A 24,045-nucleotide genomic window follows, 5' to 3' on the forward strand; every position below is an offset into this window, starting at 1 on the left:
GAATCTGGCTGGTTCCGGTTGACACTCACGGTGCCTCGCGAGGCGTTGGACCTTTGGCTGCAGAGGTTGAGGAAACTTCTGCAAGAGATCCAGAAATCTTTGTGGTGAACTGTCGGTAACAACCTACATCGCTGTAAGTCATAGCGAAGTGTTGTGAACGAAGATTTTGAAGGGCTGGTTCAAGCGGTCGAGGAAGATGATATGAAGGAAGTGGAACAAAGCGAGGACTCGCTGGACAAAAAAGATGGTACACAACAAATGGAAAAGGGGGACTAACATTGCTCCACTTTGGTCAAACACTTAATACGAAAACGTGTTTCTAAGAATTGTGGCAGAGGAAGAACTGAATACAAGCCAGATAATGCTTGAATGCTTCGTAAACGTTCAAGTAGCATTGACAAGACTATACTCGTCAGGCCAAACTTTGTGCTCTGTATTGACTTGGTTTGATGATATTCCAGTTATTCAAGAGCTTGACGCGTCGCGATCGCGGGGTAGCGTTCAAGCGCAGCAAAAGTTAGAGAGCTTGCAGCCCCCGCTCGCCTCTTCCCCCACGCACAGCGGACGAACTGCTCTTAACTCCGCAGCTCGTCCATTGCATCACCACTGTTGGAAACCATTCGACGCTAGCATTCAGTTCCCAAACTGCAAAGAACCCACGGCGCGACAATTAATAATAAGACATTACTTCTCCCATTTTTCTTACAATTTATCGAATGTAAAGATCCCACTTCTCGAGCCTCTGTCGCCCGCCGCATCATACACCATGGCCTACGTCGCCCCGATTCACCGGCCGAGCAGCGTGCGGCATGCTCTGCGTATCAACCTTTTGTCGCCGGAGGAGGAGAGCTTGATTATCACGTATGGACCTCTCTACCCCTTCAGTTGCATGATCATCTTTGCTGATTCAAGCGCATTAGGAAAACGAATCGCATAGAAATATGGAAGCTCGCCGACGGTCATCTATCCATGATCCATTCCAAGGTTATCAACGGGACCATCACAATTCTCCAAAAGCTTCAGCCCAAAGACCATCCAACCGACCTTCTTTTCGTTGGCACCGACCAATTCGAATACTTTACGGCAGAATGGGACCGCGAAACCCAGCAGTTGAAAACCCTGAACCGTTTCAGCGATCCGGGCGAGCGCCACATGCGCGACTCGCAAAGCCAGGACAAATGCATTGTCGATCCTAGCGGGAGGTTCATGGCCATGCACCTATGGGAGGGTGTCTTATCGGTCTGGCGGCTGGGTAACCGGAAGAACACGGCGACGACACTTGACATATTGGTACAAGTGCGCCTATCCGAGCTCTTCATCAAGGGCAGCACCTTCCTATACACCGAGACCGGCATTCCCAAAGTTGCCTTCCTCTACCGCAACCAGGCCAACTCCAACGAAACCAAACTGGCGACGTACCGCCTCACGTCCGACGACCGGCACACAGAGATTTCTAAGTTTGATCCCACAAGAGACCGAGAGATCGACGCGGATGTGGAGGACCCGGGTGCGGGCATACTGATTCCGGTCAAAAAGGTCGAAGAGGAGGTGAAGAGACATCATTTCCGTAACACGGAACAAGCGAAGCCACATGTTGGCGGTCTAATAGTGGTGGGCGAGACGCGGTTGCTATACATTGATGAAGTGACCAAGACACAGGTCGAATCCGCCCTCAAGGAGCCCTCGATATTCGTCGCTTGGGCCGAGTACGATCCTACACATTATTTCTTGGCCGATGACTACGGAAACCTACATTTACTCACCATCCTGACGGAGGGCGCAGTGGTCACCGGAATGGATGTCTCCAACATTGGAAAGACGGCCCGCGCACACGTCTTGACGTACCTAGGCGACGACATGTTGTTTGTTGGTTCGCACTACGGCAATTCGCAGCTTTACCGGCTCAACCTCCTTAGCGAGAATCTCAGCGAGATTCTGCAACTGGTCCAGGTTCTAGAGAATATTGGTCCTATTACGGATTTCACCGTGATGGACATGGGGAATCGGGAAAACGACAGCCAGCTGGGCAACGAGTACTCTTCTGGCCAAGCCCGTATTGTCACAGCAAGTGGTGTCTTCAAGGATGGAACCTTGCGAAGTGTGCGGAGCGGTGTTGGTTTACAGGACATTGCGATCCTGGGTGAGCTACAGCACACTCGGGCGCTTTTCTCCCTTCAATCTTACAACTCCCCGCGCGTGGATACACTGGTCGCGTCCTTCCTGACTGATACACGAATATTCAGGTTCGATCCTCAAGGAGAGATCGAGGAAGTCGAGAACTACTATGGGATGGACCTACAGCATCAGACACTCCTGGCGACGAATCTCGACAATGGGCAACTGCTTCAGGTGACGACGGCGGCCGCTACTCTCCTTGACGCCGAAAGCGGAGTCACGATAGCATCGTGGGCTCCCGAAGGTGACAGGCAGATCATCAATGCTTCAGCTAACAAACACTGGCTGCTCTTGTCCGTTCAAGGCACCACCCTGGTCTCCATCAACATTGACAACGATTTGACGGTTGTGCAAGAGAAGGACATCAGTGAACAGGATCAGATAGCTTGCATCCACGTGGCGCCCCAGCTATCGGATGTGGGCGTGGTAGGGTTCTGGACGTCCGGAACGGTGTCCATTATCGATATGAGCACCCTGGAGCCTATACACGGCGAATCTCTCCGTCGCAGTGCAGACGATGCTTCCATACCCCGAGATATTGTCTTGGCCAAGGTGTTGCCCAATACGCCTGGAATGACCTTGTTCATCGCCATGGAGGACGGAAATGTGGTCACGTTCAACATCGGCGAGGATCTGACCTTCTCTGGACGAAAGAGTGTCATCCTTGGCACAAGGGAGGCCCGCTTCCATTTGCTGCCACAACAAGATGGCATCTACAGCATCTTTGCGACGACCGAGCACCCTAGTCTGATCTACGGCTCGGAAGGGCGGATTATATACTCGGCTGTGACGGCCGAGGACGCTACTTGTGTCTGTCCCTTTGACTCCGAGGCTTTCCCAGGGGCTGTCGTCTTGTCTACCGAGACCGAGATCAAGATTTCCGAGATCGACACAGCCAGACAGACGCACGTGCGATCTCTGGAATTGGGAGAGATGGTGCGTCGGATTGCATACTCGCCCAGTGAAAAGGGATTTGGACTTGGATGTATCAGGAGAGAGGTTATCAACGGCGAGGAGATCATTCACAGCTCATTCAAATTGGTCGATGAGATCCTGTTTGCGCGGGCTGGCAAGGAGTTTATGCTCGGAACGTCATCCTATTCCGAGCTAGTGGAGGATGTTATCCGAGCAGAGCTCCCTGACTCCTACGGAAATCTTGTGGAGAGGTTTATCGTGGGTACAAGCTTCCTGGAGGATCCTGACCGTGGCGCTGGTACGGACAAGCGCGGTAGGATCTTGGTGTTTGGAATTGACAGCAACCGGGATCCGTACTTGGTCCTCAAGCACGAGCTGAGGGGCGCTTGCCGTGCTTTGGCGGTCATGGGAAGCAAGATCGTGGCTGCACTCCACAAGACAGTGGTTATCAGCCAGTATGAGGAAACGTCAAGCACTGAGGCCCATCTCGTCAAGCTTGCCTCGTATCGATGCACGACTTATCCGGTGGACATCGCCGTGCATGGCAACATCATTGCTGTCGCTGACATGATGAAGTCGGCTACGTTGGTCGAATATGTCCCGGCCAAAACCGAAGGGGAGAAATATGAAGCCGCCAAGTTGGTAGAGTGTGCGAGACACAGGCATTCGGCGTGGGCAACGGCCGTAGCCCATATAGAGGGCGAGTCTTGGCTCGAAGCTGATGCCAATGGCAACTTGATGGTGCTTCAACGGAATGTTGAGGGTGTGACGGCAGAGGACCAGCGACAACTGAGGATAACAAGCGAGCTTAACCTGGGAGAACAGGTGAACAAGATACGCCCAATCAAGGTCGAGACTAGTCCGAACGCCATCATCATTCCTCGAGCGTTCTTGGCCACGGTGAGTTTCCTACTTTTCAGATTCATCATATCATGGGGTCAAGGCTGACAATTGACTTTATGAAACAGGCCGAAGGTGGTATCTACATGTTTGGCACGATTGCGCGCGAGCAAGACCTCTTGCTTAGGTTCCAGGATAAGCTGGCTGCAGTGATCAAGACGGTCGGCGAGATCGATTTCAACTCCTACAGGGCATTCCGTAATGCGGAGAGGGGACCCGAGGCAGATGGAACGACTGGACCTGTCAGGTTCTTGGACGCGGAGTTGCTGGAGAGGTTTTTGGATGTGGATGAGAAGACTCAGAAGGAAATCTGCGAAGGTCTTGGGCCGAGTGTTGAGCAGATGCGGAATATGGTGGAGGAGCTGCGGCGGATGCACTGAGTAAACGATCGAGAAATTTGCTTCGATTATGTTTACAAGTCATCTTTTTGGGTGATGGAGTTTTTGACAATTGCAAGTCTTGTCATTGAGTGCTCATAGCAGGCCAGCATGTAGTACAAATAGGGTTTGGGAATAGCATCATCAAAGTGAACGAATGGAAATGCATCAAATGTTATCAATTGACATCACTGTCTTGGCGGCCTTGGCAAACTGACAGCTGTTCGGGTGCTGCGGTGACTTCAGAGGTGACGGGATGCCCCACTAAGGGACGAACCAGGCGACGGAAGAAACCGGAGAGTGGACGAACGGGCAGTCACAGCCAATCAGGGCCCGCGCATTAAGTAGCTCCCTAGCTGCTGGGCGGACGCTGTGGTTGGTTAGTGCCTCAGGCCACAAGCCGTAGCTATGGCGGTTTCCATGCCGGGAAAGGTGGGAACCAAGCTCGGCCCAGAAAAACCTCAGTCCGTGATTTTGGCCTCGTCGTCTCGACCGCATTACGCAGCCGTCAATTCCGTCTCCGGAACACCGCCCATCTCCGCGACCCGAAAGAGAAGAACCTCGCTCGTTCGCCCGCCCTCGAAACCCCCTCTCTCCGCTCCGTCCTCTTTCCAAGCGAGTAATCCTTGCCGCCCGACCCGACACTATGGCGCCCGTCTCGATCGTTTCCCGCGCCGCCATGCGCGCCGCTGCCTCCCCCGCCCGGGCCGTTCGCGCTCTCACCACCTCGACTTCCCTCCAGGGTGTCTCGTCCTCCACCTTCGAGAGCCCCTTCAAGGGCGAGAGCAAGGCCGCCAAGGTCCCCGACTTCGGCAAATACATGAGCAAGGCTCCCCCCAGCACCAACATGCTCTTCTCCTACTTCATGGTCGGCACCATGGGCGCCATCACCGCCGCCGGCGCCAAGTCCACCATCCAGGGTGAGTCTTGACTTGACGGGATCATGGGAGGAAGCTTCACACATTCATTACTCGAGGTTGGGGGGAACAAGAGATGGGATATGGTGGATGGGTTCGGGTCAATGGGGTTCGACAAGGGGGTTCTGTTATGGTGGGGCGAGCTATCTACGATTACGACTCATCGATCATCGACATGCAACGACCATGACAACCTTCGATATGGGGGCGGATATGGCTGGATGTTGGAACGATGTTGGAGCATGGATGGGTGGAAACCATCCGGCCCACCCACATACACACGAACACCGAAGAACTTAAGACAGCTGACGAGGCGTCCGTGATATACAGAGTTCCTCAAGAACATGTCGGCTTCTGCTGATGTGTTGGCCATGGCCAAGGTCGAGGTTGACCTCAACGCCATCCCCGAGGGCAAGAACGTAAGGATCCCCACGAAACCGCCTTAGCGACGACCCGGCTGTGCTGGGCTGGGCACACCGATTCCCGACGACGAACAAAGCCAGGATGTAACGCTGACCCCGGTCTCTTCCCTACTTTATAGGTCATCATCAAGTGGCGTGGCAAGCCCATCTTCATCCGTCACCGTACCCAGGCCGAGATCGAGGAGGCCAACAAGGTCAACGTTTCCATCCTCCGTGACCCCCAGCCCGATTCCGAGCGTGTCAAGAAGCCCGAGTGGCTCGTCATGATTGGTACGTCCTCCATGTCCCTCTTTTCGAACGAGACGAAGGACAGCATATTTGGATGCTCGGATCCTGGATACACGACGATGTGGGAAGACTGACATTTGGTGTGTGAACAAAACAGGCGTCTGCACCCACTTGGGTTGTGTTCCCATCGGCGAGGCCGGTGACTACGGTGGCTGGTTCTGCCCTTGCCACGGTTCTCACTACGATATCTCTGGCCGTATCAGGAAAGGACCTGCCCCTCTGAACCTCGAGATCCCCAACTACGAGTTCCCCGAGGAGGGCAAGCTTGTCATTGGTTAAGCGAGCAAAAAGACAAAACTTTCGGATCGAAACAAGACAATATTTATAACCAAACCAGGGGAATCCTCTCGATATTCCCATCTCCACTTTTTTTTCCCTTGCTGCCTGAGAGACGATGACAAGGAAAAATGTATTAGTACGGGGGTAATGCGACAAAGGGCTTGGATGGAAGCGTGTCATAGTCCATAAAACGGGATTCTCTGTTTTCCATGGTTCTTTCGCGGTTTCGTACGACCTTCCTATAGACAGAAGACACACATACGCATACACATCAGCAATCAGGTGTCACAACCGATCATACGCGCTCAAGAGCCGGAAACTCCTATATACTCAGAACCGCGTTCTTCACCTACGCACTCCTACATACCTGACATTGGTGCTGAGCATGGAGCTAGGTTGCTGCTGAGTGCTAGCCCCTTTCGTTTTCCCTATGTTTGGCATATCCTTCCTTTAGACCGGCTTTGTAGAAAATTCTCTTGTTTAAGAAGACGTGGCAATGGACCCATGACAATATGTTGTGGTGACTAGCTTTCTGGGAGAAACGTAGGTCACATCATGATACTTCCAATGCTAACGCATCTAGTCATAGACACGACATCGGTATACACAATGGTTTTTTATGCGGGTGCGGGACAGGCTATATGCCGAATTGCTGGACAGCAGGTTGAGCAGAACTACAGATTTTGATAACCTCAGCTTGAAGCTTGTCCAAGCTGGCACGCTCATGACAGAAAAGCTGGCACCTTTTCGGGCACTACATGGGCCATCGGCGTAACTGAAGGTGCCAGCTTTTTTGTCATTGGCGTGGCTGGCCAATAAAGCCCAGACTGTTTCTGTAAATGGTCTGATACCCGCCCGTGCTGCTATGGTAGCTGAGTAAGGAGACGCGGCCCGCGAACCGTTAGCTTACCCTGGTTGTTTTGTTAACGTCTGAGGAATTCTCCGAACATCATCACACCTAAGAGTCTACGCTAACAGTTTAGCACCTACACCAGGTGAAATAAAGTTAGTGCACCACAACCTTCTAGCCCCTTGCCAACGCTTCGGTGGGTTTCGGTTCCATCGCAGGGGTCGGGTACCCCCATGCCCCCCCCTTGCTCTTAGCCTTTTTCCCCACAAAGAAAACAACCTCATCTTTTGAACTTCCCCTTCCCGGGCGCGTGTTGACGCGGGCTTCTCACTTCTTCACCAAAATCTTGAAACCCCTCACCCTTGCGGCTCAAAGGGGCTTCCTAGGATCGTGTAACAAGCGAAGTTCCATCGTTCGTATCTGATCCGACTACCGAAAGGCACCAAGACACCCATGGTCAACTCGTGGCCAACCCGTGGAACGACCTATGGACCACGGAGTTCGTTTCGAAACACACATCATGGCGACAAGGTCATTGACAGCCACCCACCGATATCGAGGCATGCCGAGGCCATCGAAAGTGAGAAGTGAGGGGTGATAAACGGACGGGGGTGAACAGGGTGAAGGTCACAGTCAATCAAGCGCTTATGGAGTCTCATCTTATATGAACGGATCACGAAGTCGAATGTTTCCTTTTCACTTGGCGAGCTTTGACCGAGCTACATTCGACAATGCTCTCTGTCACGATCATGTCCGGACCGTGCCGTCGCCGAACCAAACTCGAGGTCGTCAACATAAGGGAGAGGGGCGGCCATGGATTTACACCGGTACACATAGGTGCTTGCTCGAAGTACGGTGGCACGCACATCTTTCAACTCACTCATCGGCTTTTGAGCATATCTCAAGTGGGAAAATTTGAACAACATCCGAGGATATCGAGCAGCATCACCTGTTCACCTATGTACACCGGCTCTACGGGGAGGAATTCCGTGGCCAAGCGGCCATCACTCCTTTTCGGTGAATCTTCCATCATTCATCTTGAACAGGTTACATCCTCGTATTTCCCCTATCTCACATGTCACGACACATGTCGTTGTTGACAAGGGCCCCAGAAAAAAGCCGCCCAGTACTACGGTACTAGGGGGGCTCGCTCGCCTCAGAGAAACCTGATCCTCACAAGGTATTCCGCTGACAAAACCGCAATTCTCGGACTACCGCAACGCAATAATTTTCGGAAAACTGTATCAGGCTATGAAGAAGACTCACTCAGTATCCAAACAAAGCGAGTCTAGTTCATATTGGTTGTTCTTTGGTCGTATTGTCGGTATTTGAAGTTGGGTACTGGACCTTGTGAGGATCAGCTTTTTTGAGGTCAGCGAGGGGGACAGCTTATACACACCCCTCTTCGCTTATACCTCAAAACATGTAAGCTTGCTTGGCTTTCTACACGGAGCAACATGGAGTCGAGGCCTTTCCGGCCGGCCAGCGGATCGATCCCCTGTCGAACACCGTTGTTACCCAATGAACCGATTTCCTTCTTTGGCCATCTCGCTCCGGCTTCGAGCGGAGCTGACGCCCTGGCTTCATGGCTTCCATGGCAGCATTTCAGGATGAGGGTGTTATTCAATGCTACTATGCAATGATGAAGGTGGCCCTTCGGGAGGGTCGGTATGTACAGGGCTTGTGTTGTGGCAGGAGATCAAGGAACGCATGGTGGATGCTCTCTCGACCAGGGGTTCGTCGGATCATACGACGATGGTATATATAAGTCATGATCGCTCTCTTCATGGATCACAGATGGGAAGACGGCCTTGCTAACCACTCCGTTCTTTCAACTTTGTCTTAGTCGTCTCTCTTTCGTTCCTTAGATAGCAGTTCTGTGAACTTTTGCTTTCGTTTAACATTCTCAACACTCTTTTTTTACGGGTTCCGCTTTGACAGGTCGGCCCATTGATCTGCATATACAACAACAACAACAACAACGACTGTATCATTACCAACATATCACAGAAACCTATCACCCAAACGACAAGATGAAGTACAACGCCACCCTCCTAGCCCTGGCCGTCGCCACCGTCGCCTCCGTCGCCTCCGCCCGCGACCTCTCCTACCAGAGCTTCGCCGCCAACATGAAGCGCGAAGTGTCCCAAGGACACTCGCACGAGGCCATCCTGCCCGCCACCAACGCCGCCGTGAACCTTCTTACCCCCGCTGTTACTGAGGAGGAGATTCTGGCTGCACGTGCTGTTGTTGGTGAGTACCTAGTTGACGATTCAGTCACTATGTCTGATGGGTTTGTTGTCCTGATTGCTAATTCTTGTGTACTAAAGAAGATGACACTTGCGAGGACGATGGTACTGGTGATGATACCGGTGACGACGACACCTGCGAGGACGATGGTACTGGTGACGACACCGGTGATGACGACACCTGCGACGACGATGGTACTGGTGATGACAACGGTGATGACGACACCTGCGAGGACGATGGTACCGGCGACGATAACAACACTGGTGCTGGCAACAACACTGGTGCTGGCAACAACGCTGGTGCTGGCAACAACGCTGGTGGTAACAACAACGCTGGTGGTAACAACAGCACTAGCGGCGCCGTCAACGTCCAATCCTTCACCGGCACCCTCGGCGGCGCCGCGCCCGCCGTGCTCTTCACCGCCGGCGCCGCCCGTCCCTTCTCCGTCAACGGCAACACCTTCCCGCAAGCCTCCGTCGCGCTCGCCCGCTCGTGCGACATCCAGAACAACGCCTGCTTCAACGCCGCCAACTCCGGTAAACTCAGCGGCGGCACCGCCCAGTGCGTGCAGCAGACCAACGATTGCAAGGCCGCCGCCGCCAAGACTACTGTCAGCACTAAGTTCCGCCGCGAAGCCAGCAAGAAGCTCGGCCGCAGGCATGGTGGTGGATTGGACTTTGGCAGCTGTGGCACCCCCCAGATCCAGTTCGCCAAGGACTTGGATGGTCGCGGCGAGGAGGAGAGCTTCCAGGCTGTTAATGGACAGGATTTCAACCATGGCAGTGCTCTGAACATTAAGGACATCAGCGACTTTGTTTGCCAGATGCTGCAGGATAGTTGCAAGGCTAGTGTGGAGACGGTGGCTGCTTGCAAGCAGGCCTCCAGCGCGGCGGCGGCGGCGAAGGGACAGCAGGCTGCGTTTTTGTTTAATGCTGCTCTTGGTGTTTAAGGATGCGGATATGACTCTTTTAGGGCATGTTCGGATCCGCGGTAGCCCGGTAGCATTTGCAGTATTTGGGTTGAGGTAAGCATACTGGCTTACTTCCCTCGTGTTGCGTTCGGCTCAATGTCCTTATTTTTTAGGTTGTTGAGATGCATTTGTTTGTTTGTTGGCAGTTATATACTTGTATAAAATTCTGAATGAAACTTGAGTTGGGCATTAACTGAAGGTCCAGTCGTGGAAGGGATCGTAAACCTCCCTCCCGTCTGTTGATGGCCTGACTGGGCGGGTCAAAAATCGCTGTGGACTTTACGTCCGAACTGAAAAGGGGTGTGAACGCAATCGACTACTTGTATGCTCAAGGTAGAAGATGAAAGACGAAGAAAAACGGAAAAAAAGCAAAAAGCTCAGCCCGCCCAAGCTCGGAATCGAACTCGGGATAAGTCGACTCTACACGAGCAAGGTATAGACCTTACGAAAACACCACGCATTTTCTGGACCCAGCGCACTACCACATAGGCTACTGGACCGTGGTGGAAGGTCTACACTTTGGTGCTTATATGGTCCCAGCAAAGGTCCTGCCGATGGAAAGCTGGGGCCCGTGCCGGTATTTACCTACCATATACTTTCAAGCTTCCGTAACACATACACAGTACGGGATTGATTGTCTCTTGGACTTAAACGTATTTCACCATCCACCACCATCATCTTACCTGGCTGGCTATCCCTTCTCCCTAAAATCCAAAACAGCAATATCATAATCCGGATTCTTCCTAATCTTCACCCTCAACACCATCCCCTCCCCAACCTCAAACTCCCACTCCCTTTTTTTCCTCCTCCCCCTTCTTCCCGCCGCGGCAGTGGCGCTCGCACCACCAGCCCCTGGACCCATTCCAAACCCCAAATTCTTCACCCCTTGCAAAACCTTAACCAAATCCCTCTCTGTCTTCACCCACATGACCGTACTACCCATCCCCCTCCTCCTCCCATCATCATTCCTCAGCACAGCAACCTCAATCCACTGCTGCTCATCCTCTCCCCCTTTCCCTCCAGTTCCTCCTCGTGCTGATACTGATCTCACAACCCAAAAAACCAACAAAAACCCCAACCCCGGATCCATCCCGTGCCGAAAAGCCAGCGCCCTCGGCACCCCGGCCTTGTGCAAGCTGAAACACGGCTGCTGCGAGAAATCGGCGCGGTCCGTGACTTCGCTCCACCGGTCGAGGTACCAGCATCCGGAACCGTCGGCGGCTTGGGCGGGGATGGTGTGGGTTAGGGACCAGGGGAGGTGGAGGTGGCTGGCGCCGTTGGAGGTGGTTGTTGAGGGAAAGTTGGGGTTATGATGGATGGGGGTGGTGGAGAGGACAAGGGTGGAACTACTGGAGGAGCCGTGGGAGAAGTAGGAGGGGGAGAAGGGGGTGGAAGCTGGGTAGGATTGGGTGGTGGTTGATGATGTTGGAGGGATGAGCGAAGGTGGGATGCGGACTAGACAACGTGCCCATTTTGGGACGGGAGGGCGGAGAAGGATTTCGGTGCCTGTTAGGGAGAGGTGGAGGGTGAGGTAGTTGTGACCGCAGCCGTGTCCGTGTTCGATTGGCTCCGGAGGTGTAAAGAAGCGCTCGAGGTCGGATGTAGGCACGAGGAAGCGTGAAGGAAAGTGGACGCGCTTGAAGTGGCCGGCTGAGTCGGTGCAGAAGGTGATGCCCACCGTGTATCGCTCGCTGGGGGTGGAAGTCGGTGAGAGGACTGTGCAGCCAAAGAGAGGGACGAGCATGATGTCTTTGACTTTGTGCTTAAGAAAGGAGTAGTTGAAAGAGCGGAATCGGCTGTCGTGGAGATAGGCGGATTCGAACTCGTCGATGCGGCGGGGGAAGTATATCAGACCGGCAGTGGTACCCTCGAATGGGACTGGAGCAAGAAGTTTGACGTCTTCGAGGCTGCCAAAGACGTCCCAGTAGGATCTGTAGACCACGTGTTCATCTGTGTGACGGGCATTGAAGTCTGATATCGGAACGCGCATCTTCAGGAGAGATGACCCGATGATCTCGTGGTAGAAGTTGTTGGGTTGGTGACTACCATCACCGTTGTAGCGATCACCCATAACTCCATCGGCAGTGCTCCAAGTAACCCCCCCACAACTCTCAAACATACTCGGCGACTGGGCCAACACGCCTTCGATAACCGCATACGAGTCTGAGCTAGCCCAAGCCAGTATGCTAGGATCGTAACACTGCCTCATGATCTCCAACTGGAGCCTCTTGAAGGCCTTCTGTCCTTCTCCATACAGCAGCGGCATGTTGACATCAAACAGTCCCATCAAGCAATACGCCTCGTCCTCGATCCTAGTAGTCCGTCTTGTCGCCGCCCACGACATCCGCTGCGCGACACTGAAGTCGCCCAGCTTCCTCTCCATCCGCAGCAGCCCAGCGTCAATGCCCGTGATAGCGGCAATGTCATCGCTGAGTGACTCGCGCGTTCCTATCTCCCGCCACAAGCGATCGCAGAAGACCACGTCTGATGGAGCTATGAGTTCTTGGAGCGTCCAGCCACGCGTGAACCACTTGCTTCCGTAGAGAATCTCTTCCATCTCATCTGTGATGATTATCGTTTTTCCGTTGGCGTCTGACATCGAATGGTCCAGATACGGTGATTGGTGGTGTTGTGGTCTCCCTTCTGGAATACTGATGTCGTTGAGGTACGCGTAACAGACTTCGGCATCATGATACCACTTGAACATGGAGTTGATGGCTTCGGATAGCTCTGCGCTGGAGGACTTGTCAATGCAGCAAGTATCTATCCAGACGTAGCGATAACCCTCGGTGCGAGCTTTCGCGCAGCATCCCAGGATCTTTGAGTAGCCCTTCTTTGAAGTGACGGGGTGGTGCTTTGTCGTTCCATAGTTCCCAAAGTCAAAATGCCCGCTCGTTCCGGTACTGGTTCTTGACGACGATGCTGTACTGTAACCACTATCGACGAATGTTGATGTCGTTCCTGGTGCTCTTGCTAGGTCTTGCATGTCCTGGAAGGACACTTCCTCCTGACCCCAGGTGTGAGAGAGAATGGCGTAGGCACATTTCGGGCCACCGTCAAACAGCTCAAGTTGAAGAGTCTCAACGTCGAGGAGGCGCATGGCTTTGATGCTTGATCTGCTGTGATACCCTTATCCAGGCACAACGTCTGTTTAGAGTGGTTTCACAACAGACAAAGTGAGTGAGTGAGTGGCATGAACACCGGCGAGACTAATGACACGATGTTTTGGGGGAATAGGTCTAACGCCATTCATGTCCCATATAAACAGCAAAGGCGAAAATATCTTATAATGAAGAATGGAGATACGCAGCCAACTAAGTAAGATTATCGCTAGAGGTTGAAATAAGAAAGGCGCGATGCGGAGTACCTACAGCTCGTCAGCTTTAGTGGGTTCGCGAAGCGAAGGTTTAGCCAAGGGCCAATTAGATGGCTTGCAGCTTGCCTTTGCCTTCGTCTATGGCGCTGTTCGTACAATTGGAACGATGTTTACATGCCTCGTCAGCCGTCAGGGGTCAACGGCGCAGGTTATCTAGTGTTATCGACCACAAGGGCTTTCAAACATCGTCACTTGCCGAAACCGTATTGCCTGGGTTCGAAAGCCAAAATAGGGCTACAAGTATCACAGAGATTGACAGCCGCCCAGCTGCTGTTTCGGCTTCACTTCAGTCCATGGTTGGAATGTTGCAACAAAGGTGAATGTCCGCTTGAACGGTGATTGTGTGTCTGAGATTAGGGAGGTGATCAGTCTAAACCCAAAAATTCCTTCTCACCTTGTGATCCCGCTGTGCCCGCTGGTTTCATACCCAAAAACTCGGGCACACTGGTAGTCCGATCAAAACATTTCCCACAAAGGTGGTGGTATCAGCATCTGCCTTGTAGGTGCAGCCCGCCTCTTAGGACCATTGCCGACCTGCTTCAGACCGATATACACCACCCTCCTCGCTGGATTTCCGACCGTAACCGACTTGGAGTCCAGCCCATAATAGTCCGAGATGGAGTGCGTGAGCCAACGCCTGGTAATCCTTGGTCAGTTACACCCAGAAAACTGTGTATCAGATGAACATACTTAAAGGAGGCTCCGCTTTCGTCGTCCCCAAGAGTATCAAGCACCATCCTCGTGTCGGGCAGCAGTTGGATACCCTTCTCTGTGCCCTTGTCCAACGATGTATTCTTGACCGGCGGTTTACCACCGGCAGCCGCAGCCGCAGACGTCTTCCGCCCAGTAAAGAGGATTTCTTCCTCATCCGACCCGAGCTCATCACTCTGGTTTCCACTGTCCCGAGCCTTTTGCTGCTGCTGCTCCTTCTTGGCCGCCGCATTCTGTCCGCGTTGCTGCTGAACAACAAACTCCCTCACCGGCTCCTCCAACACACGGAGCCAGGCCTTGACGGCAGGCGTCTTCTTGGCCGTTGCGCGCAAATCCTTGGGGACCTTTCCCACGTCTGCGCGCGTCTTGGCAACAGACGACGAGACCACCAAGGAAACAGCCGTGGTGTGGCCACCCGGCTGGTGGCTGGTGGCAGTAACGGTCTTTTTGCGATGCACGGCAAAGGCGGCCTTGCGCTCCTCGACGCGCTCGCGCAGCCCCTTGTCCCAGTACTGCGCGAGGTGGTACGGCATGTTATCGTGGATGGGATACGTCGGTCCGACTGCCCAGTCCGAAGGCAGCGGCGGTTGTACGTTGGGAACTCCAACAAGACGGTCTGTGGAAAGAGAGTAATTCAAAAATCGGTCCCCACCGCAGCAGGGCAGGGAACCGAATGATTGACTTGATTAGCTTGTTCCCAAACTCCAAGCGTGCAACGCGGATTGTGACGAGTGGGAACTAGAGGACTTGAATAGTCCTGGCACTAGCCCGATGAACAAGGGGGGTGAGTAATTACCATTCTCCCAACGCCGTCGCTGCCTGCTACCTTCCTTGCCCTTCAACACAGCCTCGCGCCTCTTCATGCTGTCCCGGCGCGAAGGAGGTCGGCGCGGCGGCGTGACATTTGCGGCATATGTATCGTCGCCATCGTCAAACACCACATTGCGCAGCTTCAAAGCGGGATCGGTCGGGCCTGCGCTGCGCGCATTGTCGGCGATCCTCAAGGACTCGAGGGCAGCGACGGTCCAGGCTTCGATATCAACGGCGGCAGTCGAGACATTGGAGATGGTCGACTGATTCACGGGAACTGGAATTGGCTGCGGCACAATGAGCTCTGCTGGTTGTTGAGGCTGCGGGTGGTGCAACCCCTCGTCATAGTCATCGTCGCTGTCGTGGTGGCCAACAGGTCCGGCGAGCTTTGTGATAGCCATCGGGATCGAAGTTGGCAGTGGCCAGCCAAGGAATGTTTCTACCGCAGTAGGTGTTTGTCCGTCGGTCGCACCCGGCGGTCTATAAAATATTTTTGAACCCGAGAGTGTCGCCTCGCACCGCGTAAAGTGGTTGACCGTCGAGAATATTGGCAGGAGCTTGCGTGGGGGCCGGGAGACTTTCCAGTGCGTTAACGGCGAAAAGTGGAGATGCAGGTCCGGGCTGCTCAAGCTTATCAGTGGGTCCAAATCACTAACATGAACCTCAAGGCGGTACGTACTGTAATCGATCGGTAATGGCGACAAAGACCAAAGATTGATATTTGGACCGAGAAAGGGCAAGATTTAGCTGGTCAATAGGGCTAATAGGTGAATCGAGATCAAGCTCCAGAGGTTTGGTCCGATAAAGAAAAATGCAAGCGGAGGTTTCAGAGTAAAAAATCCGTTGTTTGGGCTCAGCTATATGCCCATGGGATTTTAAGTCATTCCCATGTTGATTTCCGGTATGACACTTTCCGATGATTCATACAGTAGCTGTTGGGACAGGCGTCGAACTCAGACATCACGCTACACTGCCCTCTTTGTAATGAATGGAAGCATATACTCACCCCATACCGAGAACCATACATCGGGGTGGTCAGCCACAGTGATGTGTAAAGCTACATACCAGTGAGAGTGTGAATGGAGGTCCACGGGGCATTCATGGGTATATCTTCATATATCAAACAATCATCAAGCTCGAACGCTAAAGTGAATTACCAACAAAACAGCTCCATCCGTCTGTCCCGAGCAGTCAACGCCTTTATGCACATGAGTGAAACCGACGTGAAGAAACAAGGAATGGGTCCCTGACAGAATCATGGCTCCGACGCATTCGTCAAAGTCTTCATCGCCCACCGACTAAATCAAGGCTGGGTTCCATCCTAATTCGAGCCCGAGTTACCAATCCCGCCTGACTTGAGCAATGGGGTAGTCTCAGCAGCAGCATCACTATCCTGCCGGTCCATAATAGCCTGCAACTGTTCCTGGCTATTCGCATAGTGTTCAGGATGCGAGGTGAACCGACCAGGCGTGTCGTCATCGAAGCCATTAGCATACAGATGCGAAGGCGTCTGGGTCCCGAGCGGCGTCTTAGACAGCTCCTTGCGCGCCTGGATCTCGTAGTAGATGGCCATGTAAAGCAGCAAGCCTTGCATCGTCGCGGTCAACACAAAAATGCCCCATGAGCTCCATCCAGCCCAACCTAGCCGCGCAAACAGGCTGCCTGCGAAGACGAATCCGCCCGGGGTCTGGATGCACATCATTGGGATGCTCAGGCTGCCGACGTGCTTGAGGTGGTAGGTGGTCCAGATCTGAGGGATGTACTGGACAGCGGCGAGAAGAGCGGCCATGACGCCGAGCACGTTTGCCCAGATGGCGAGCTTGTCGTGGGCGATGGTGCTCAGAATACCCGTGACGACAATGACTGCCAGGCCGTGCAGCAGGGTGAGAGATGCCACCAGTAGAGCCGTCTGCCACCTAGGCTGTTCTTCGACAAGCGCCGCCTCGTTGTCTGGGTCCTCGACGGGGTTGTATCGGAAGAAAACCAAAAAGAGAACAAAACTGAAGGTGGAAACGTTAGTAAAAAAAAATAATAGCGCCGCGATAGGGGATACTAACATAAACGTAAAGCATAACCATTGAACTCCCAGTTGCGCGATACCGAGTAGGCCAGCTACGCAGTGGAAAGTCTCAATCTCTTTGCAGCAAGCGATATCCTGGCGAGACTTGGGCAACAGGAGGATGTTGGCAAACGCAGAAGTTGCCGATGTTGTCCCCAGCAGAACGAAGTAGGGCGATATCCCTTCCGATGTGCCTCTTGAGATGATGCGAGCATGTTGTGGCAGGTAGCTGATGAGCATGCCAATGACAAGGACACTACATAAGTCAGTACATATTCTTCCTATAGGAGTTCAACATTGCGGTTTCCTACATGGAAACTATTAGGTTGACGACACTTATCTCGCGGAGGTCCTGGCAGACGTCCCCCTGCAGGAAGGACTCCATGGTGAAGGCTCGGTAGATGGAACAATGGGTTAAACTCGGAAATAAATCGAGGATAATCGATGACTTTCTGACCTCGTAGGCAACGGTCGCGATAACTCTCTTTTATGTTTAAATCAGATGGTAGAAGTCGGTGTGGTGATGGAGCGATGGAGAAGAGATGGACAACACGCTCGCGTCGTCATCCCGTCAGGCGGAAGCAGCTCCCATGCATGCCAAGCCTGAGGTGGTCAAAGAGGTCCTCACTGCAGCAACTGAAACTCGGGAAAGCTCCAGTTGCCTGCCGCCGTCTGTGCGCTAGTGCCGCAAAGGGGTGGGTCAAGCGGACGGCTGACCAGCCTGTTAGAGTTTTCATTGCTCTCAAGTACATCGGCTGCAGAATATGACGTTGCGATACTTTCACTTTCAAGATCTCTAACATCAGCCCTACATGCGGTTGTTTGCTGAAGTTGAAGCTTCTTTGAATTGAGCTCCAGTGCTCTTGCAACTCCAACGTTGTCACTCACTCAAAATCACACAACTTTAGCTACGCGTTTGTGGTTTCCAGCAGTAAAAGGATTCATAGATCGCGGGATAAAGATAAAATTTGAAGACTGCGGCAGGAGATTCCTGCCAGGACAAGTTTTGCATTTCCTGAAAAGCAGAAAGTCAGCCAGAAACACCACAGCTCCGTAGTCGCCATCAACATCACAACTTACACCAGACCTGGAAAACAATAATGGAGAAGCCCTCTCTCAACCTCGTGGCCACGTCCACGAAGCCAGATGGTCTATTTCCATCAGCACTTAGAAAGACCACAAATAATTCTCTGCCATCTGGTCAAACAGACTCATTCTTCAAAAGTGTCCAATGGCAAGTCATCACCCCCCCAAACCCTCCATCATATTCCTCAACAACTCACTAACAACCCATCAAACCTACCAGGTCCGCAGACGGCACAACCCTCTTCACCTCCTCCTCCTCCAACCGGATCAACACCTTCGTCCTCCCCTCCACCCTCCTCGCACCTCGCGATGATGACTCTCCCCTCACCCTCACCCCCCAAGGCACACTCTACCTCCCCGAACCCACCGCAGCCATCGCTCCCTGCCCTTACTTCGCCCTCGAACAGCCCTCAACACAGTGCATCCTAACCGCCAGCACCGACCACCCAATCCATTTACACCACGCCTTTCCTCAGCCACCACCGCCATCAGATCCATCTGATGATGATGATGACTTCGACCTCTCAACATATCAACAACAACCAAAACCCCTCGCCACTTTCCGTCTAATCCACACCGAAACCGAGCGCTACCTCCCCATCACCTCCCTCCTCTGGTCCTACCCGGGTACTCACTTCCTCGCGGGCTCCACCAACTGCCTTTCGCTCTTCGACGTCTCCCGACCCGACTTGGGACTCCCCTCCGACACCCCGCTACTAACCATCAAAACCACGGGCCCTCAACACAAATCCGGAAACGGAGCCAGAGTGGTGGGGATGAAAGGCACAGTCTCCGCGCTGGCGATGCAGCCTCTTAGCAACGGTAATTATGGCAGTGGAGGGAACGTGGTAAGCGCCGGAACGTGGACGAGGAATTTGGGGTTGTATGATCTCCATCGGGCGGGAGCGTGCGTGGCTACTTGGAATGTGTCGCAGGCTGCTTCCCTAGCGGGAGTGGGAGGGAGGGGGGTGTTGCAGACGGTTTGGAGTCCGTGTGGACGGTATCTGGTGGTGAATGAGCGGGAGTCGAGCGGGTTGTTGGTGTATGATTTGAGGGGGACGCATCGGTTGTTGGCGTGTTTGCAGGGAAGGGATGGAGAGACGAATCAGCGGTTGAGTTGTGATGTTTTTCCGGGGACGAATGAAGAAGTGGGTGGGTTTGAGGTGTGGGCGGGGACGAGGGAGGGGAAGGTGGTGGTTTGGGAAGGGGTTGGGATGAGGGAGGGGAGTGTTGAGCCGAGTTATGATTTTGAGGTGCATGCGAAGGGGTCGGCGGTGGGCGGGACGGCGATGCATATGAGCGGGTCGGTGTTGGCTACTTGTTCGGGGTCGTGGAAGTTTCCGGATGATGATGATGATGATTCGAGTTCTGGTTCGGATTCGGAGTCTCATTCTGATTCTGACGACGTCGAGTCTGGAACCTCCAGCAGTGAGAGTGACTCGGAGGAAGAGCAGGGTAGGGCATCACAGCAACGACGGGGCAGAGCCAGGCCACCTCCGGCGATGGTTGAAGAGACGAGTCTGAAGGTATGGAGTATCGGTGCAGGTAACATGGCCGAGAGCGGCCATCAGGAGGAGGTTAATGAGCCTTACGAGACGTGAACTTGCAAAGCCATAGCGCTGGAGATATCCCGGTTCATTGGTATGTCACCACTTTGTTCACTTGTGCCTTCATTTCGTCAGAAAGCTAACTCTGTCACTTAGCTGCTTTGTGGCAGGTCGTGCTTGGTAGCCGGTCTCAGATGGCAGTCCATTATGCGTGTCTTTTCAAGTGAATATAACCAGCAAATGTGAGTGCCCTGGTCCTTCATGTTGTCAGCCATGCCCCCTCATCACTCCCATGGCGAAGAATCTTGGCCAAACCCATCAGAGAATTGCTCCATAGCGTGATCTGGACCTAAGCCGCCCGAGAATTCGAAATCATCACTGAATACGTCAACAACCTCCTTATCCTGACCCAACCCGCCGTTGTCTACCTCTATCACGTTTCCGTCTCCCCACGGGTCATCGACCACAGCGCTCACCCTATCCAGAAGCTTCCTCCCACCAAATATCTCCGCAAACTTCTCAGCCCTCTCGTCTCTCGACATCATTAGGAAGGCCGGCAAGCCGTATAACTTACCCTCCTTACCACCGATCGCAACCTCTTCATCAGGAACCTTGAGCATCCCAAGAACGACTTGTGCAGCAAACACATTCATCCCCGCTCTTCGCAGAAATAACTCCCAGCCCGTTTCCACAGGCAGCAGTATGCTCTGCCACTCTTGAGCTTCCGTTCCATAATTGCATACCATGGCTGCCACCCACTTGGCCAGCGTCTCGGTGCCTCCGCCAACATAAAAGACCATCACGTCAGTCTGCGCCTGTAGCCCACCTGCGAAGCACTGGAACTCGGCGAGGGCTTTGGCATCGGATTGGGAGAGCGGGTTCATGGTCTCGCTGTGTTTGTTTCCCTCTGAGATGAAAACGATAAGCCGTTCATGGCGCTTTGCTACGTTCTCGACCACGTTGCGGAAGGTCGGCTGTTGTTGTTGTTGGCCTGGGGCTGCCGGGAGTGGTTTCTGTCTCAGCTTCACCATGGTCGTGACCATGATCCCTGTGGCTGGGGACAAGACGAAGTCAGCTTCGTCGCAGCTTGGCTGCTTGCTACCGGGGACCACATTTTCTGGTCTGAGCCTCTCGTAGTCACGTACGATGAGGTCAATATCCGGGAGCAGCTTCTCCAGATGGCTCGTGACAATAGTGGATACTGCAGCTGACACGATTATCCGAGGCGGGGTTTTGGGAGGGACAATATCCGGGGAAAGAGCAGGAATGGCCACCGGCACAGGTTGGATCTCGGGTTGCGTGGGCTTTGTGTTGGGGACGGCTGCAACTTCTGGCTGCGGCAGCGCCGGCCGGCTGAAGAAGCGGCTGTGGCTGAGCTTAGCCTTCTTTGGCATGTTCATCTCGACAAAGTTTTCGACCAGTGAGCTGAAATCCGTATACTCGTTTTCAAAACCCTTCAGTACGTTTGTTGAACTTGGGGTGTCATGGTTGGCGTTTTCCATGACCTGGATCAGGGGCCCGGTAACTGGTGACGACTGTCGTTGGATAAGGTCAAGTTGTCTCTTCTTTCCACGCAGAAGGCTTGTCAGGTCTTGAGATTTCAACATTGCAAGAGGGGACGGCGACATATTCAGCCTGGTCTTTACATCCATAGCTTCTTGAGCCTGACAGGCCTGGGATGACCTACTGCAAGGACGGGCTGTCTTGGTGCTCGTGCTTGAGAGAACCAACTCCTTTGATGGGGGGACACTGGGTTCCCTTAGTCTCTCCTCAAGGAGTTCGTCTTCGTCATCTCCGATTCTACGCAGGAACAACAGTCTGGGTTCTTTGTTGACGAAATCGGCACTTGTTGGTATCTCCCCTTCCCACGGTTCCTCCAGGAAGAAAGCAAGAACGCTTGGGACGACCTCAATTGCTTCTGATACCAATTGCTTCTCCGCCATGTGGGCTAAGGGTACCCATACCATTCTCTGCTCCTTGATGTTGTCCTTTTTCCACTTCAGGCCCTTCCAGTCAACGTCGGTTGTTTTCCGTATCCATTCAAACATGACCTGGGGAGTCCAAAGCTGTTCGTCCCATTCACGGACAGGGATGGAGAAATCCATAACTGGAGCAGTGACTCGTGTCGTTGCATCGAGTGGCTGAAGTTGCTCCTGCTCGACAGAGCGCATCACGGTTGTTGCGGTGGCTTCAAAGAAGTCGATCAGTTGTCCATCCAATATAGCTTCTTCATCTGGGATTGTGTCGCCGGTCATGAGGTGTTTGGCGTTTTCCAGATCCTCAGGGAGCAGGACGCGAGAAGGGGCGTTGCCCGCAAGAACGAGGCTATCATCTGGCAACAGAGGTACTTCTACCTTGAAGTCACGAGGTACCAGTTCCGGGGAAGATGAAGATGACTTGGGCACTGAGAATTCCCCGGCTCTTATCATTCCCGATATGTCGATATCATCGTATCTGTCCGGTGACTTGGGCTGCTGGGAGGCAATGGCACTCCAAAAGTCATTGTCCTTGGAGAGGATCTTTCCTTCTACCGCCTCTAACTCTGCGCTCAACGAAGAGTTTGGGTCGGATAGAATCGGGATCGCACAAGTTTTGTCATCGGGGACGAAATACTCTGTTTCGGGGTGTGTTCGAGGGCTCAACGGAGGGGTTACATGCTCTACACGGTTCAGCTAAGTCATGTCAGCTCATGTTCTTCCGCGTAACTAACGGATAATTACTGGTGTGTTACATACCCCGGTGTATGTTGAGATACTTTCCATAAGGTCACGCTGCTCATCGTCACTCCAGTCTGCCTTGAGACTCTGGACCAAGAACATCAGTGTGTCCTTGGTGACTTCGATTGTCTCCTTGGAAAGACTCTTCATAAGTGCCTCGTCGCCTTTCCGCGCGCTTTCAGGAAACTCGAGGCCTTCCCCTTGCTCAACATCGACCGGATGCAATGGCAGATGATGGTCTGGTAGCGGGACCTTTTGAAACGCCTTGATTCGTCTCTCCAGTCTTCTGCAGTCCGACTGGTGATCACTCCGCAGCGCCGGCTGTTCGACCTTGAGCTTCCTCAACTCGGTGAAGCACAGTTCCTCCATATGACCTGCTACCTCTCGGTCTGTGCAAGGCTTACAGACTTGTTGAAGGAGTGTAAGGGACTCTGCTGACACAGACCATTGCTCTGCTTTTCCGAGGATGGGCCGAAAAGCGAGCTCTTCAAGGGGCCTTTTAGATTCGATTAGTTCTCCGAACTCGGTCTGGATGAGAGTTGCCGCGATGCAGACATCCCGCTCAAGCAACCCCTTCCATGGATCCAACTTCAAGCTGTCAACGGTCAGGCCGTGGTATCGCGCATACTCGTCTGCATCTGGATCATCCGAGATGGATTGATCACAGTCGCTTGTTGCTGTGTACGCATTGCTGGGCAGAGAATCTTCCAAGGAGATCAAATCGGCGCTGGTCTCAAGGTCCATCTTCTGGTCTTGCGATCGTCAACGGTCTCGTCCCCCGGGTATGAATGCTTCTAAAGATCGTGGATGAGTGATGCCGGCGTGGATAAAGATGTCAGAAAAGCATCATAGATCATGGGATAGAAGCATGCTGTGGCGAGAACTTGGCCACACATGTGTTCACTCTCAACATTTCGAAAACACTGTCTCCGCATCTCATTTCGCCGTCTGCGTTTTGCTGGTCGGTGGGAAGTAGCGATGCCTCACACCTTCCTCACTTCCACCATACGTCCTCTGCGCCTTCCCATTGACGGAGGAAAGAGCAGAGCGGGAGTCCGGCATTTTCCACGTCTCCCACACTTTTGACCTGTGCTCTCGAAATTTCTGACTCTCCACACCAGTCAGCAAAGTCAATCTCCGACTTGATTCTCTTCGTATCTGGTACAACACGTCACCTTGACGCTGAAGAGATCTCAGGTGCGAATCTTATCGTCGGCAATCCGATGAAACGAGCCTTTGCATGTGAGCTCACCAGGCCGAGAAATGTCGGTGTTTCCCCTTGGCTTGGCTTGACCTTACCATCCGCAGCGTTGTCACTCTGGACGGCCCGTTGCCGCCGCCAAAGGATCGCCCTCCCGTTTAACATGCCCCAAGCTAAACCCTTCTAGGACAAAAA

At 53.3% G+C, this 24,045-nt stretch overlaps 8 protein-coding genes across 8 annotated transcripts; 4 read left to right on the top strand and 4 right to left on the bottom strand.

The window, feature by feature from the left end:
• Positions 1–766: 766 nt before the first annotated feature.
• B0H65DRAFT_433981 (mono-functional DNA-alkylating methyl methanesulfonate N-term-domain-containing protein) lies at positions 767–4,370 on the top strand (the record flags this gene model as incomplete). Its single annotated transcript, XM_062825102.1, has 3 exons — positions 767–861; positions 921–3,990; positions 4,059–4,370. 3 exons carry the CDS (start codon positions 767–769, stop codon positions 4,368–4,370), a joined length of 3,477 nt encoding a protein of 1,158 aa, XP_062678528.1.
• A 393-nt stretch (positions 4,371–4,763) lies between these two features.
• B0H65DRAFT_292001 (ubiquinol-cytochrome c reductase iron-sulfur subunit, mitochondrial) lies at positions 4,764–6,741 on the top strand. The gene is made up of 4 exons (XM_062823024.1): positions 4,764–5,287; positions 5,615–5,703; positions 5,826–5,976; positions 6,092–6,741. Exons 1-4 carry the CDS (start codon positions 5,014–5,016, stop codon positions 6,271–6,273), a joined length of 696 nt encoding a protein of 231 aa, XP_062678529.1. The 5' UTR covers positions 4,764–5,013; the 3' UTR covers positions 6,274–6,741.
• A 2,415-nt stretch (positions 6,742–9,156) lies between these two features.
• On the top strand, positions 9,157–10,322 carry B0H65DRAFT_445391 (uncharacterized protein; the record flags this gene model as incomplete). The annotated part of the gene is made up of 2 exons (XM_062825743.1): positions 9,157–9,376; positions 9,454–10,322. 2 exons carry the CDS (start codon positions 9,157–9,159, stop codon positions 10,320–10,322), a joined length of 1,089 nt encoding a protein of 362 aa, XP_062678530.1.
• Positions 10,323–11,034: 712 nt separating this feature from the next.
• B0H65DRAFT_531059 (heterokaryon incompatibility protein-domain-containing protein) lies at positions 11,035–13,666 on the bottom strand (the record flags this gene model as incomplete). Its single annotated transcript, XM_062828936.1, has 1 exon — positions 11,035–13,666. The coding sequence occupies exon 1, from the start codon at positions 13,441–13,443 to the stop codon at positions 11,035–11,037; it is 2,409 nt and encodes an 802-aa protein (XP_062678531.1). The 5' UTR covers positions 13,444–13,666.
• A 509-nt stretch (positions 13,667–14,175) lies between these two features.
• On the bottom strand, positions 14,176–15,641 carry B0H65DRAFT_432603 (R3H-associated N-terminal domain-containing protein; the record flags this gene model as incomplete). Its single annotated transcript, XM_062825018.1, has 3 exons — positions 14,176–14,356; positions 14,410–15,046; positions 15,227–15,641. 3 exons carry the CDS (start codon positions 15,639–15,641, stop codon positions 14,176–14,178), a joined length of 1,233 nt encoding a protein of 410 aa, XP_062678532.1.
• Positions 15,642–16,174: 533 nt separating this feature from the next.
• On the bottom strand, positions 16,175–17,903 carry B0H65DRAFT_475619 (uncharacterized protein). Its single transcript, XM_062827319.1, has 3 exons — positions 17,611–17,903; positions 17,298–17,555; positions 16,175–17,240 (listed from the first exon to the last, which is right to left on the bottom strand). The coding sequence occupies exons 1-3, from the start codon at positions 17,682–17,684 to the stop codon at positions 16,562–16,564; spliced, it is 1,011 nt and encodes a 336-aa protein (XP_062678533.1). The 5' UTR covers positions 17,685–17,903; the 3' UTR covers positions 16,175–16,561.
• A 264-nt stretch (positions 17,904–18,167) lies between these two features.
• B0H65DRAFT_292432 (WD40-repeat-containing domain protein) lies at positions 18,168–20,053 on the top strand. The gene is made up of 2 exons (XM_062823026.1): positions 18,168–18,533; positions 18,606–20,053. The coding sequence occupies exons 1-2, from the start codon at positions 18,400–18,402 to the stop codon at positions 19,984–19,986; spliced, it is 1,515 nt and encodes a 504-aa protein (XP_062678534.1). The 5' UTR covers positions 18,168–18,399; the 3' UTR covers positions 19,987–20,053.
• Positions 20,054–20,083: 30 nt separating this feature from the next.
• On the bottom strand, positions 20,084–23,606 carry B0H65DRAFT_292439 (uncharacterized protein). The gene is made up of 2 exons (XM_062823027.1): positions 22,668–23,606; positions 20,084–22,604 (listed from the first exon to the last, which is right to left on the bottom strand). Exons 1-2 carry the CDS (start codon positions 23,391–23,393, stop codon positions 20,217–20,219), a joined length of 3,114 nt encoding a protein of 1,037 aa, XP_062678535.1. The 5' UTR covers positions 23,394–23,606; the 3' UTR covers positions 20,084–20,216.
• Positions 23,607–24,045: the final 439 nt, after the last annotated feature.

The sequence above is a fragment of the Neurospora tetraspora genome (assembly GCF_033439725.1).
Source record: "Neurospora tetraspora strain CBS 560.94 chromosome Unknown B0H65scaffold_7, whole genome shotgun sequence".
Taxonomy (NCBI): domain Eukaryota; kingdom Fungi; phylum Ascomycota; class Sordariomycetes; order Sordariales; family Sordariaceae; genus Neurospora; species Neurospora tetraspora.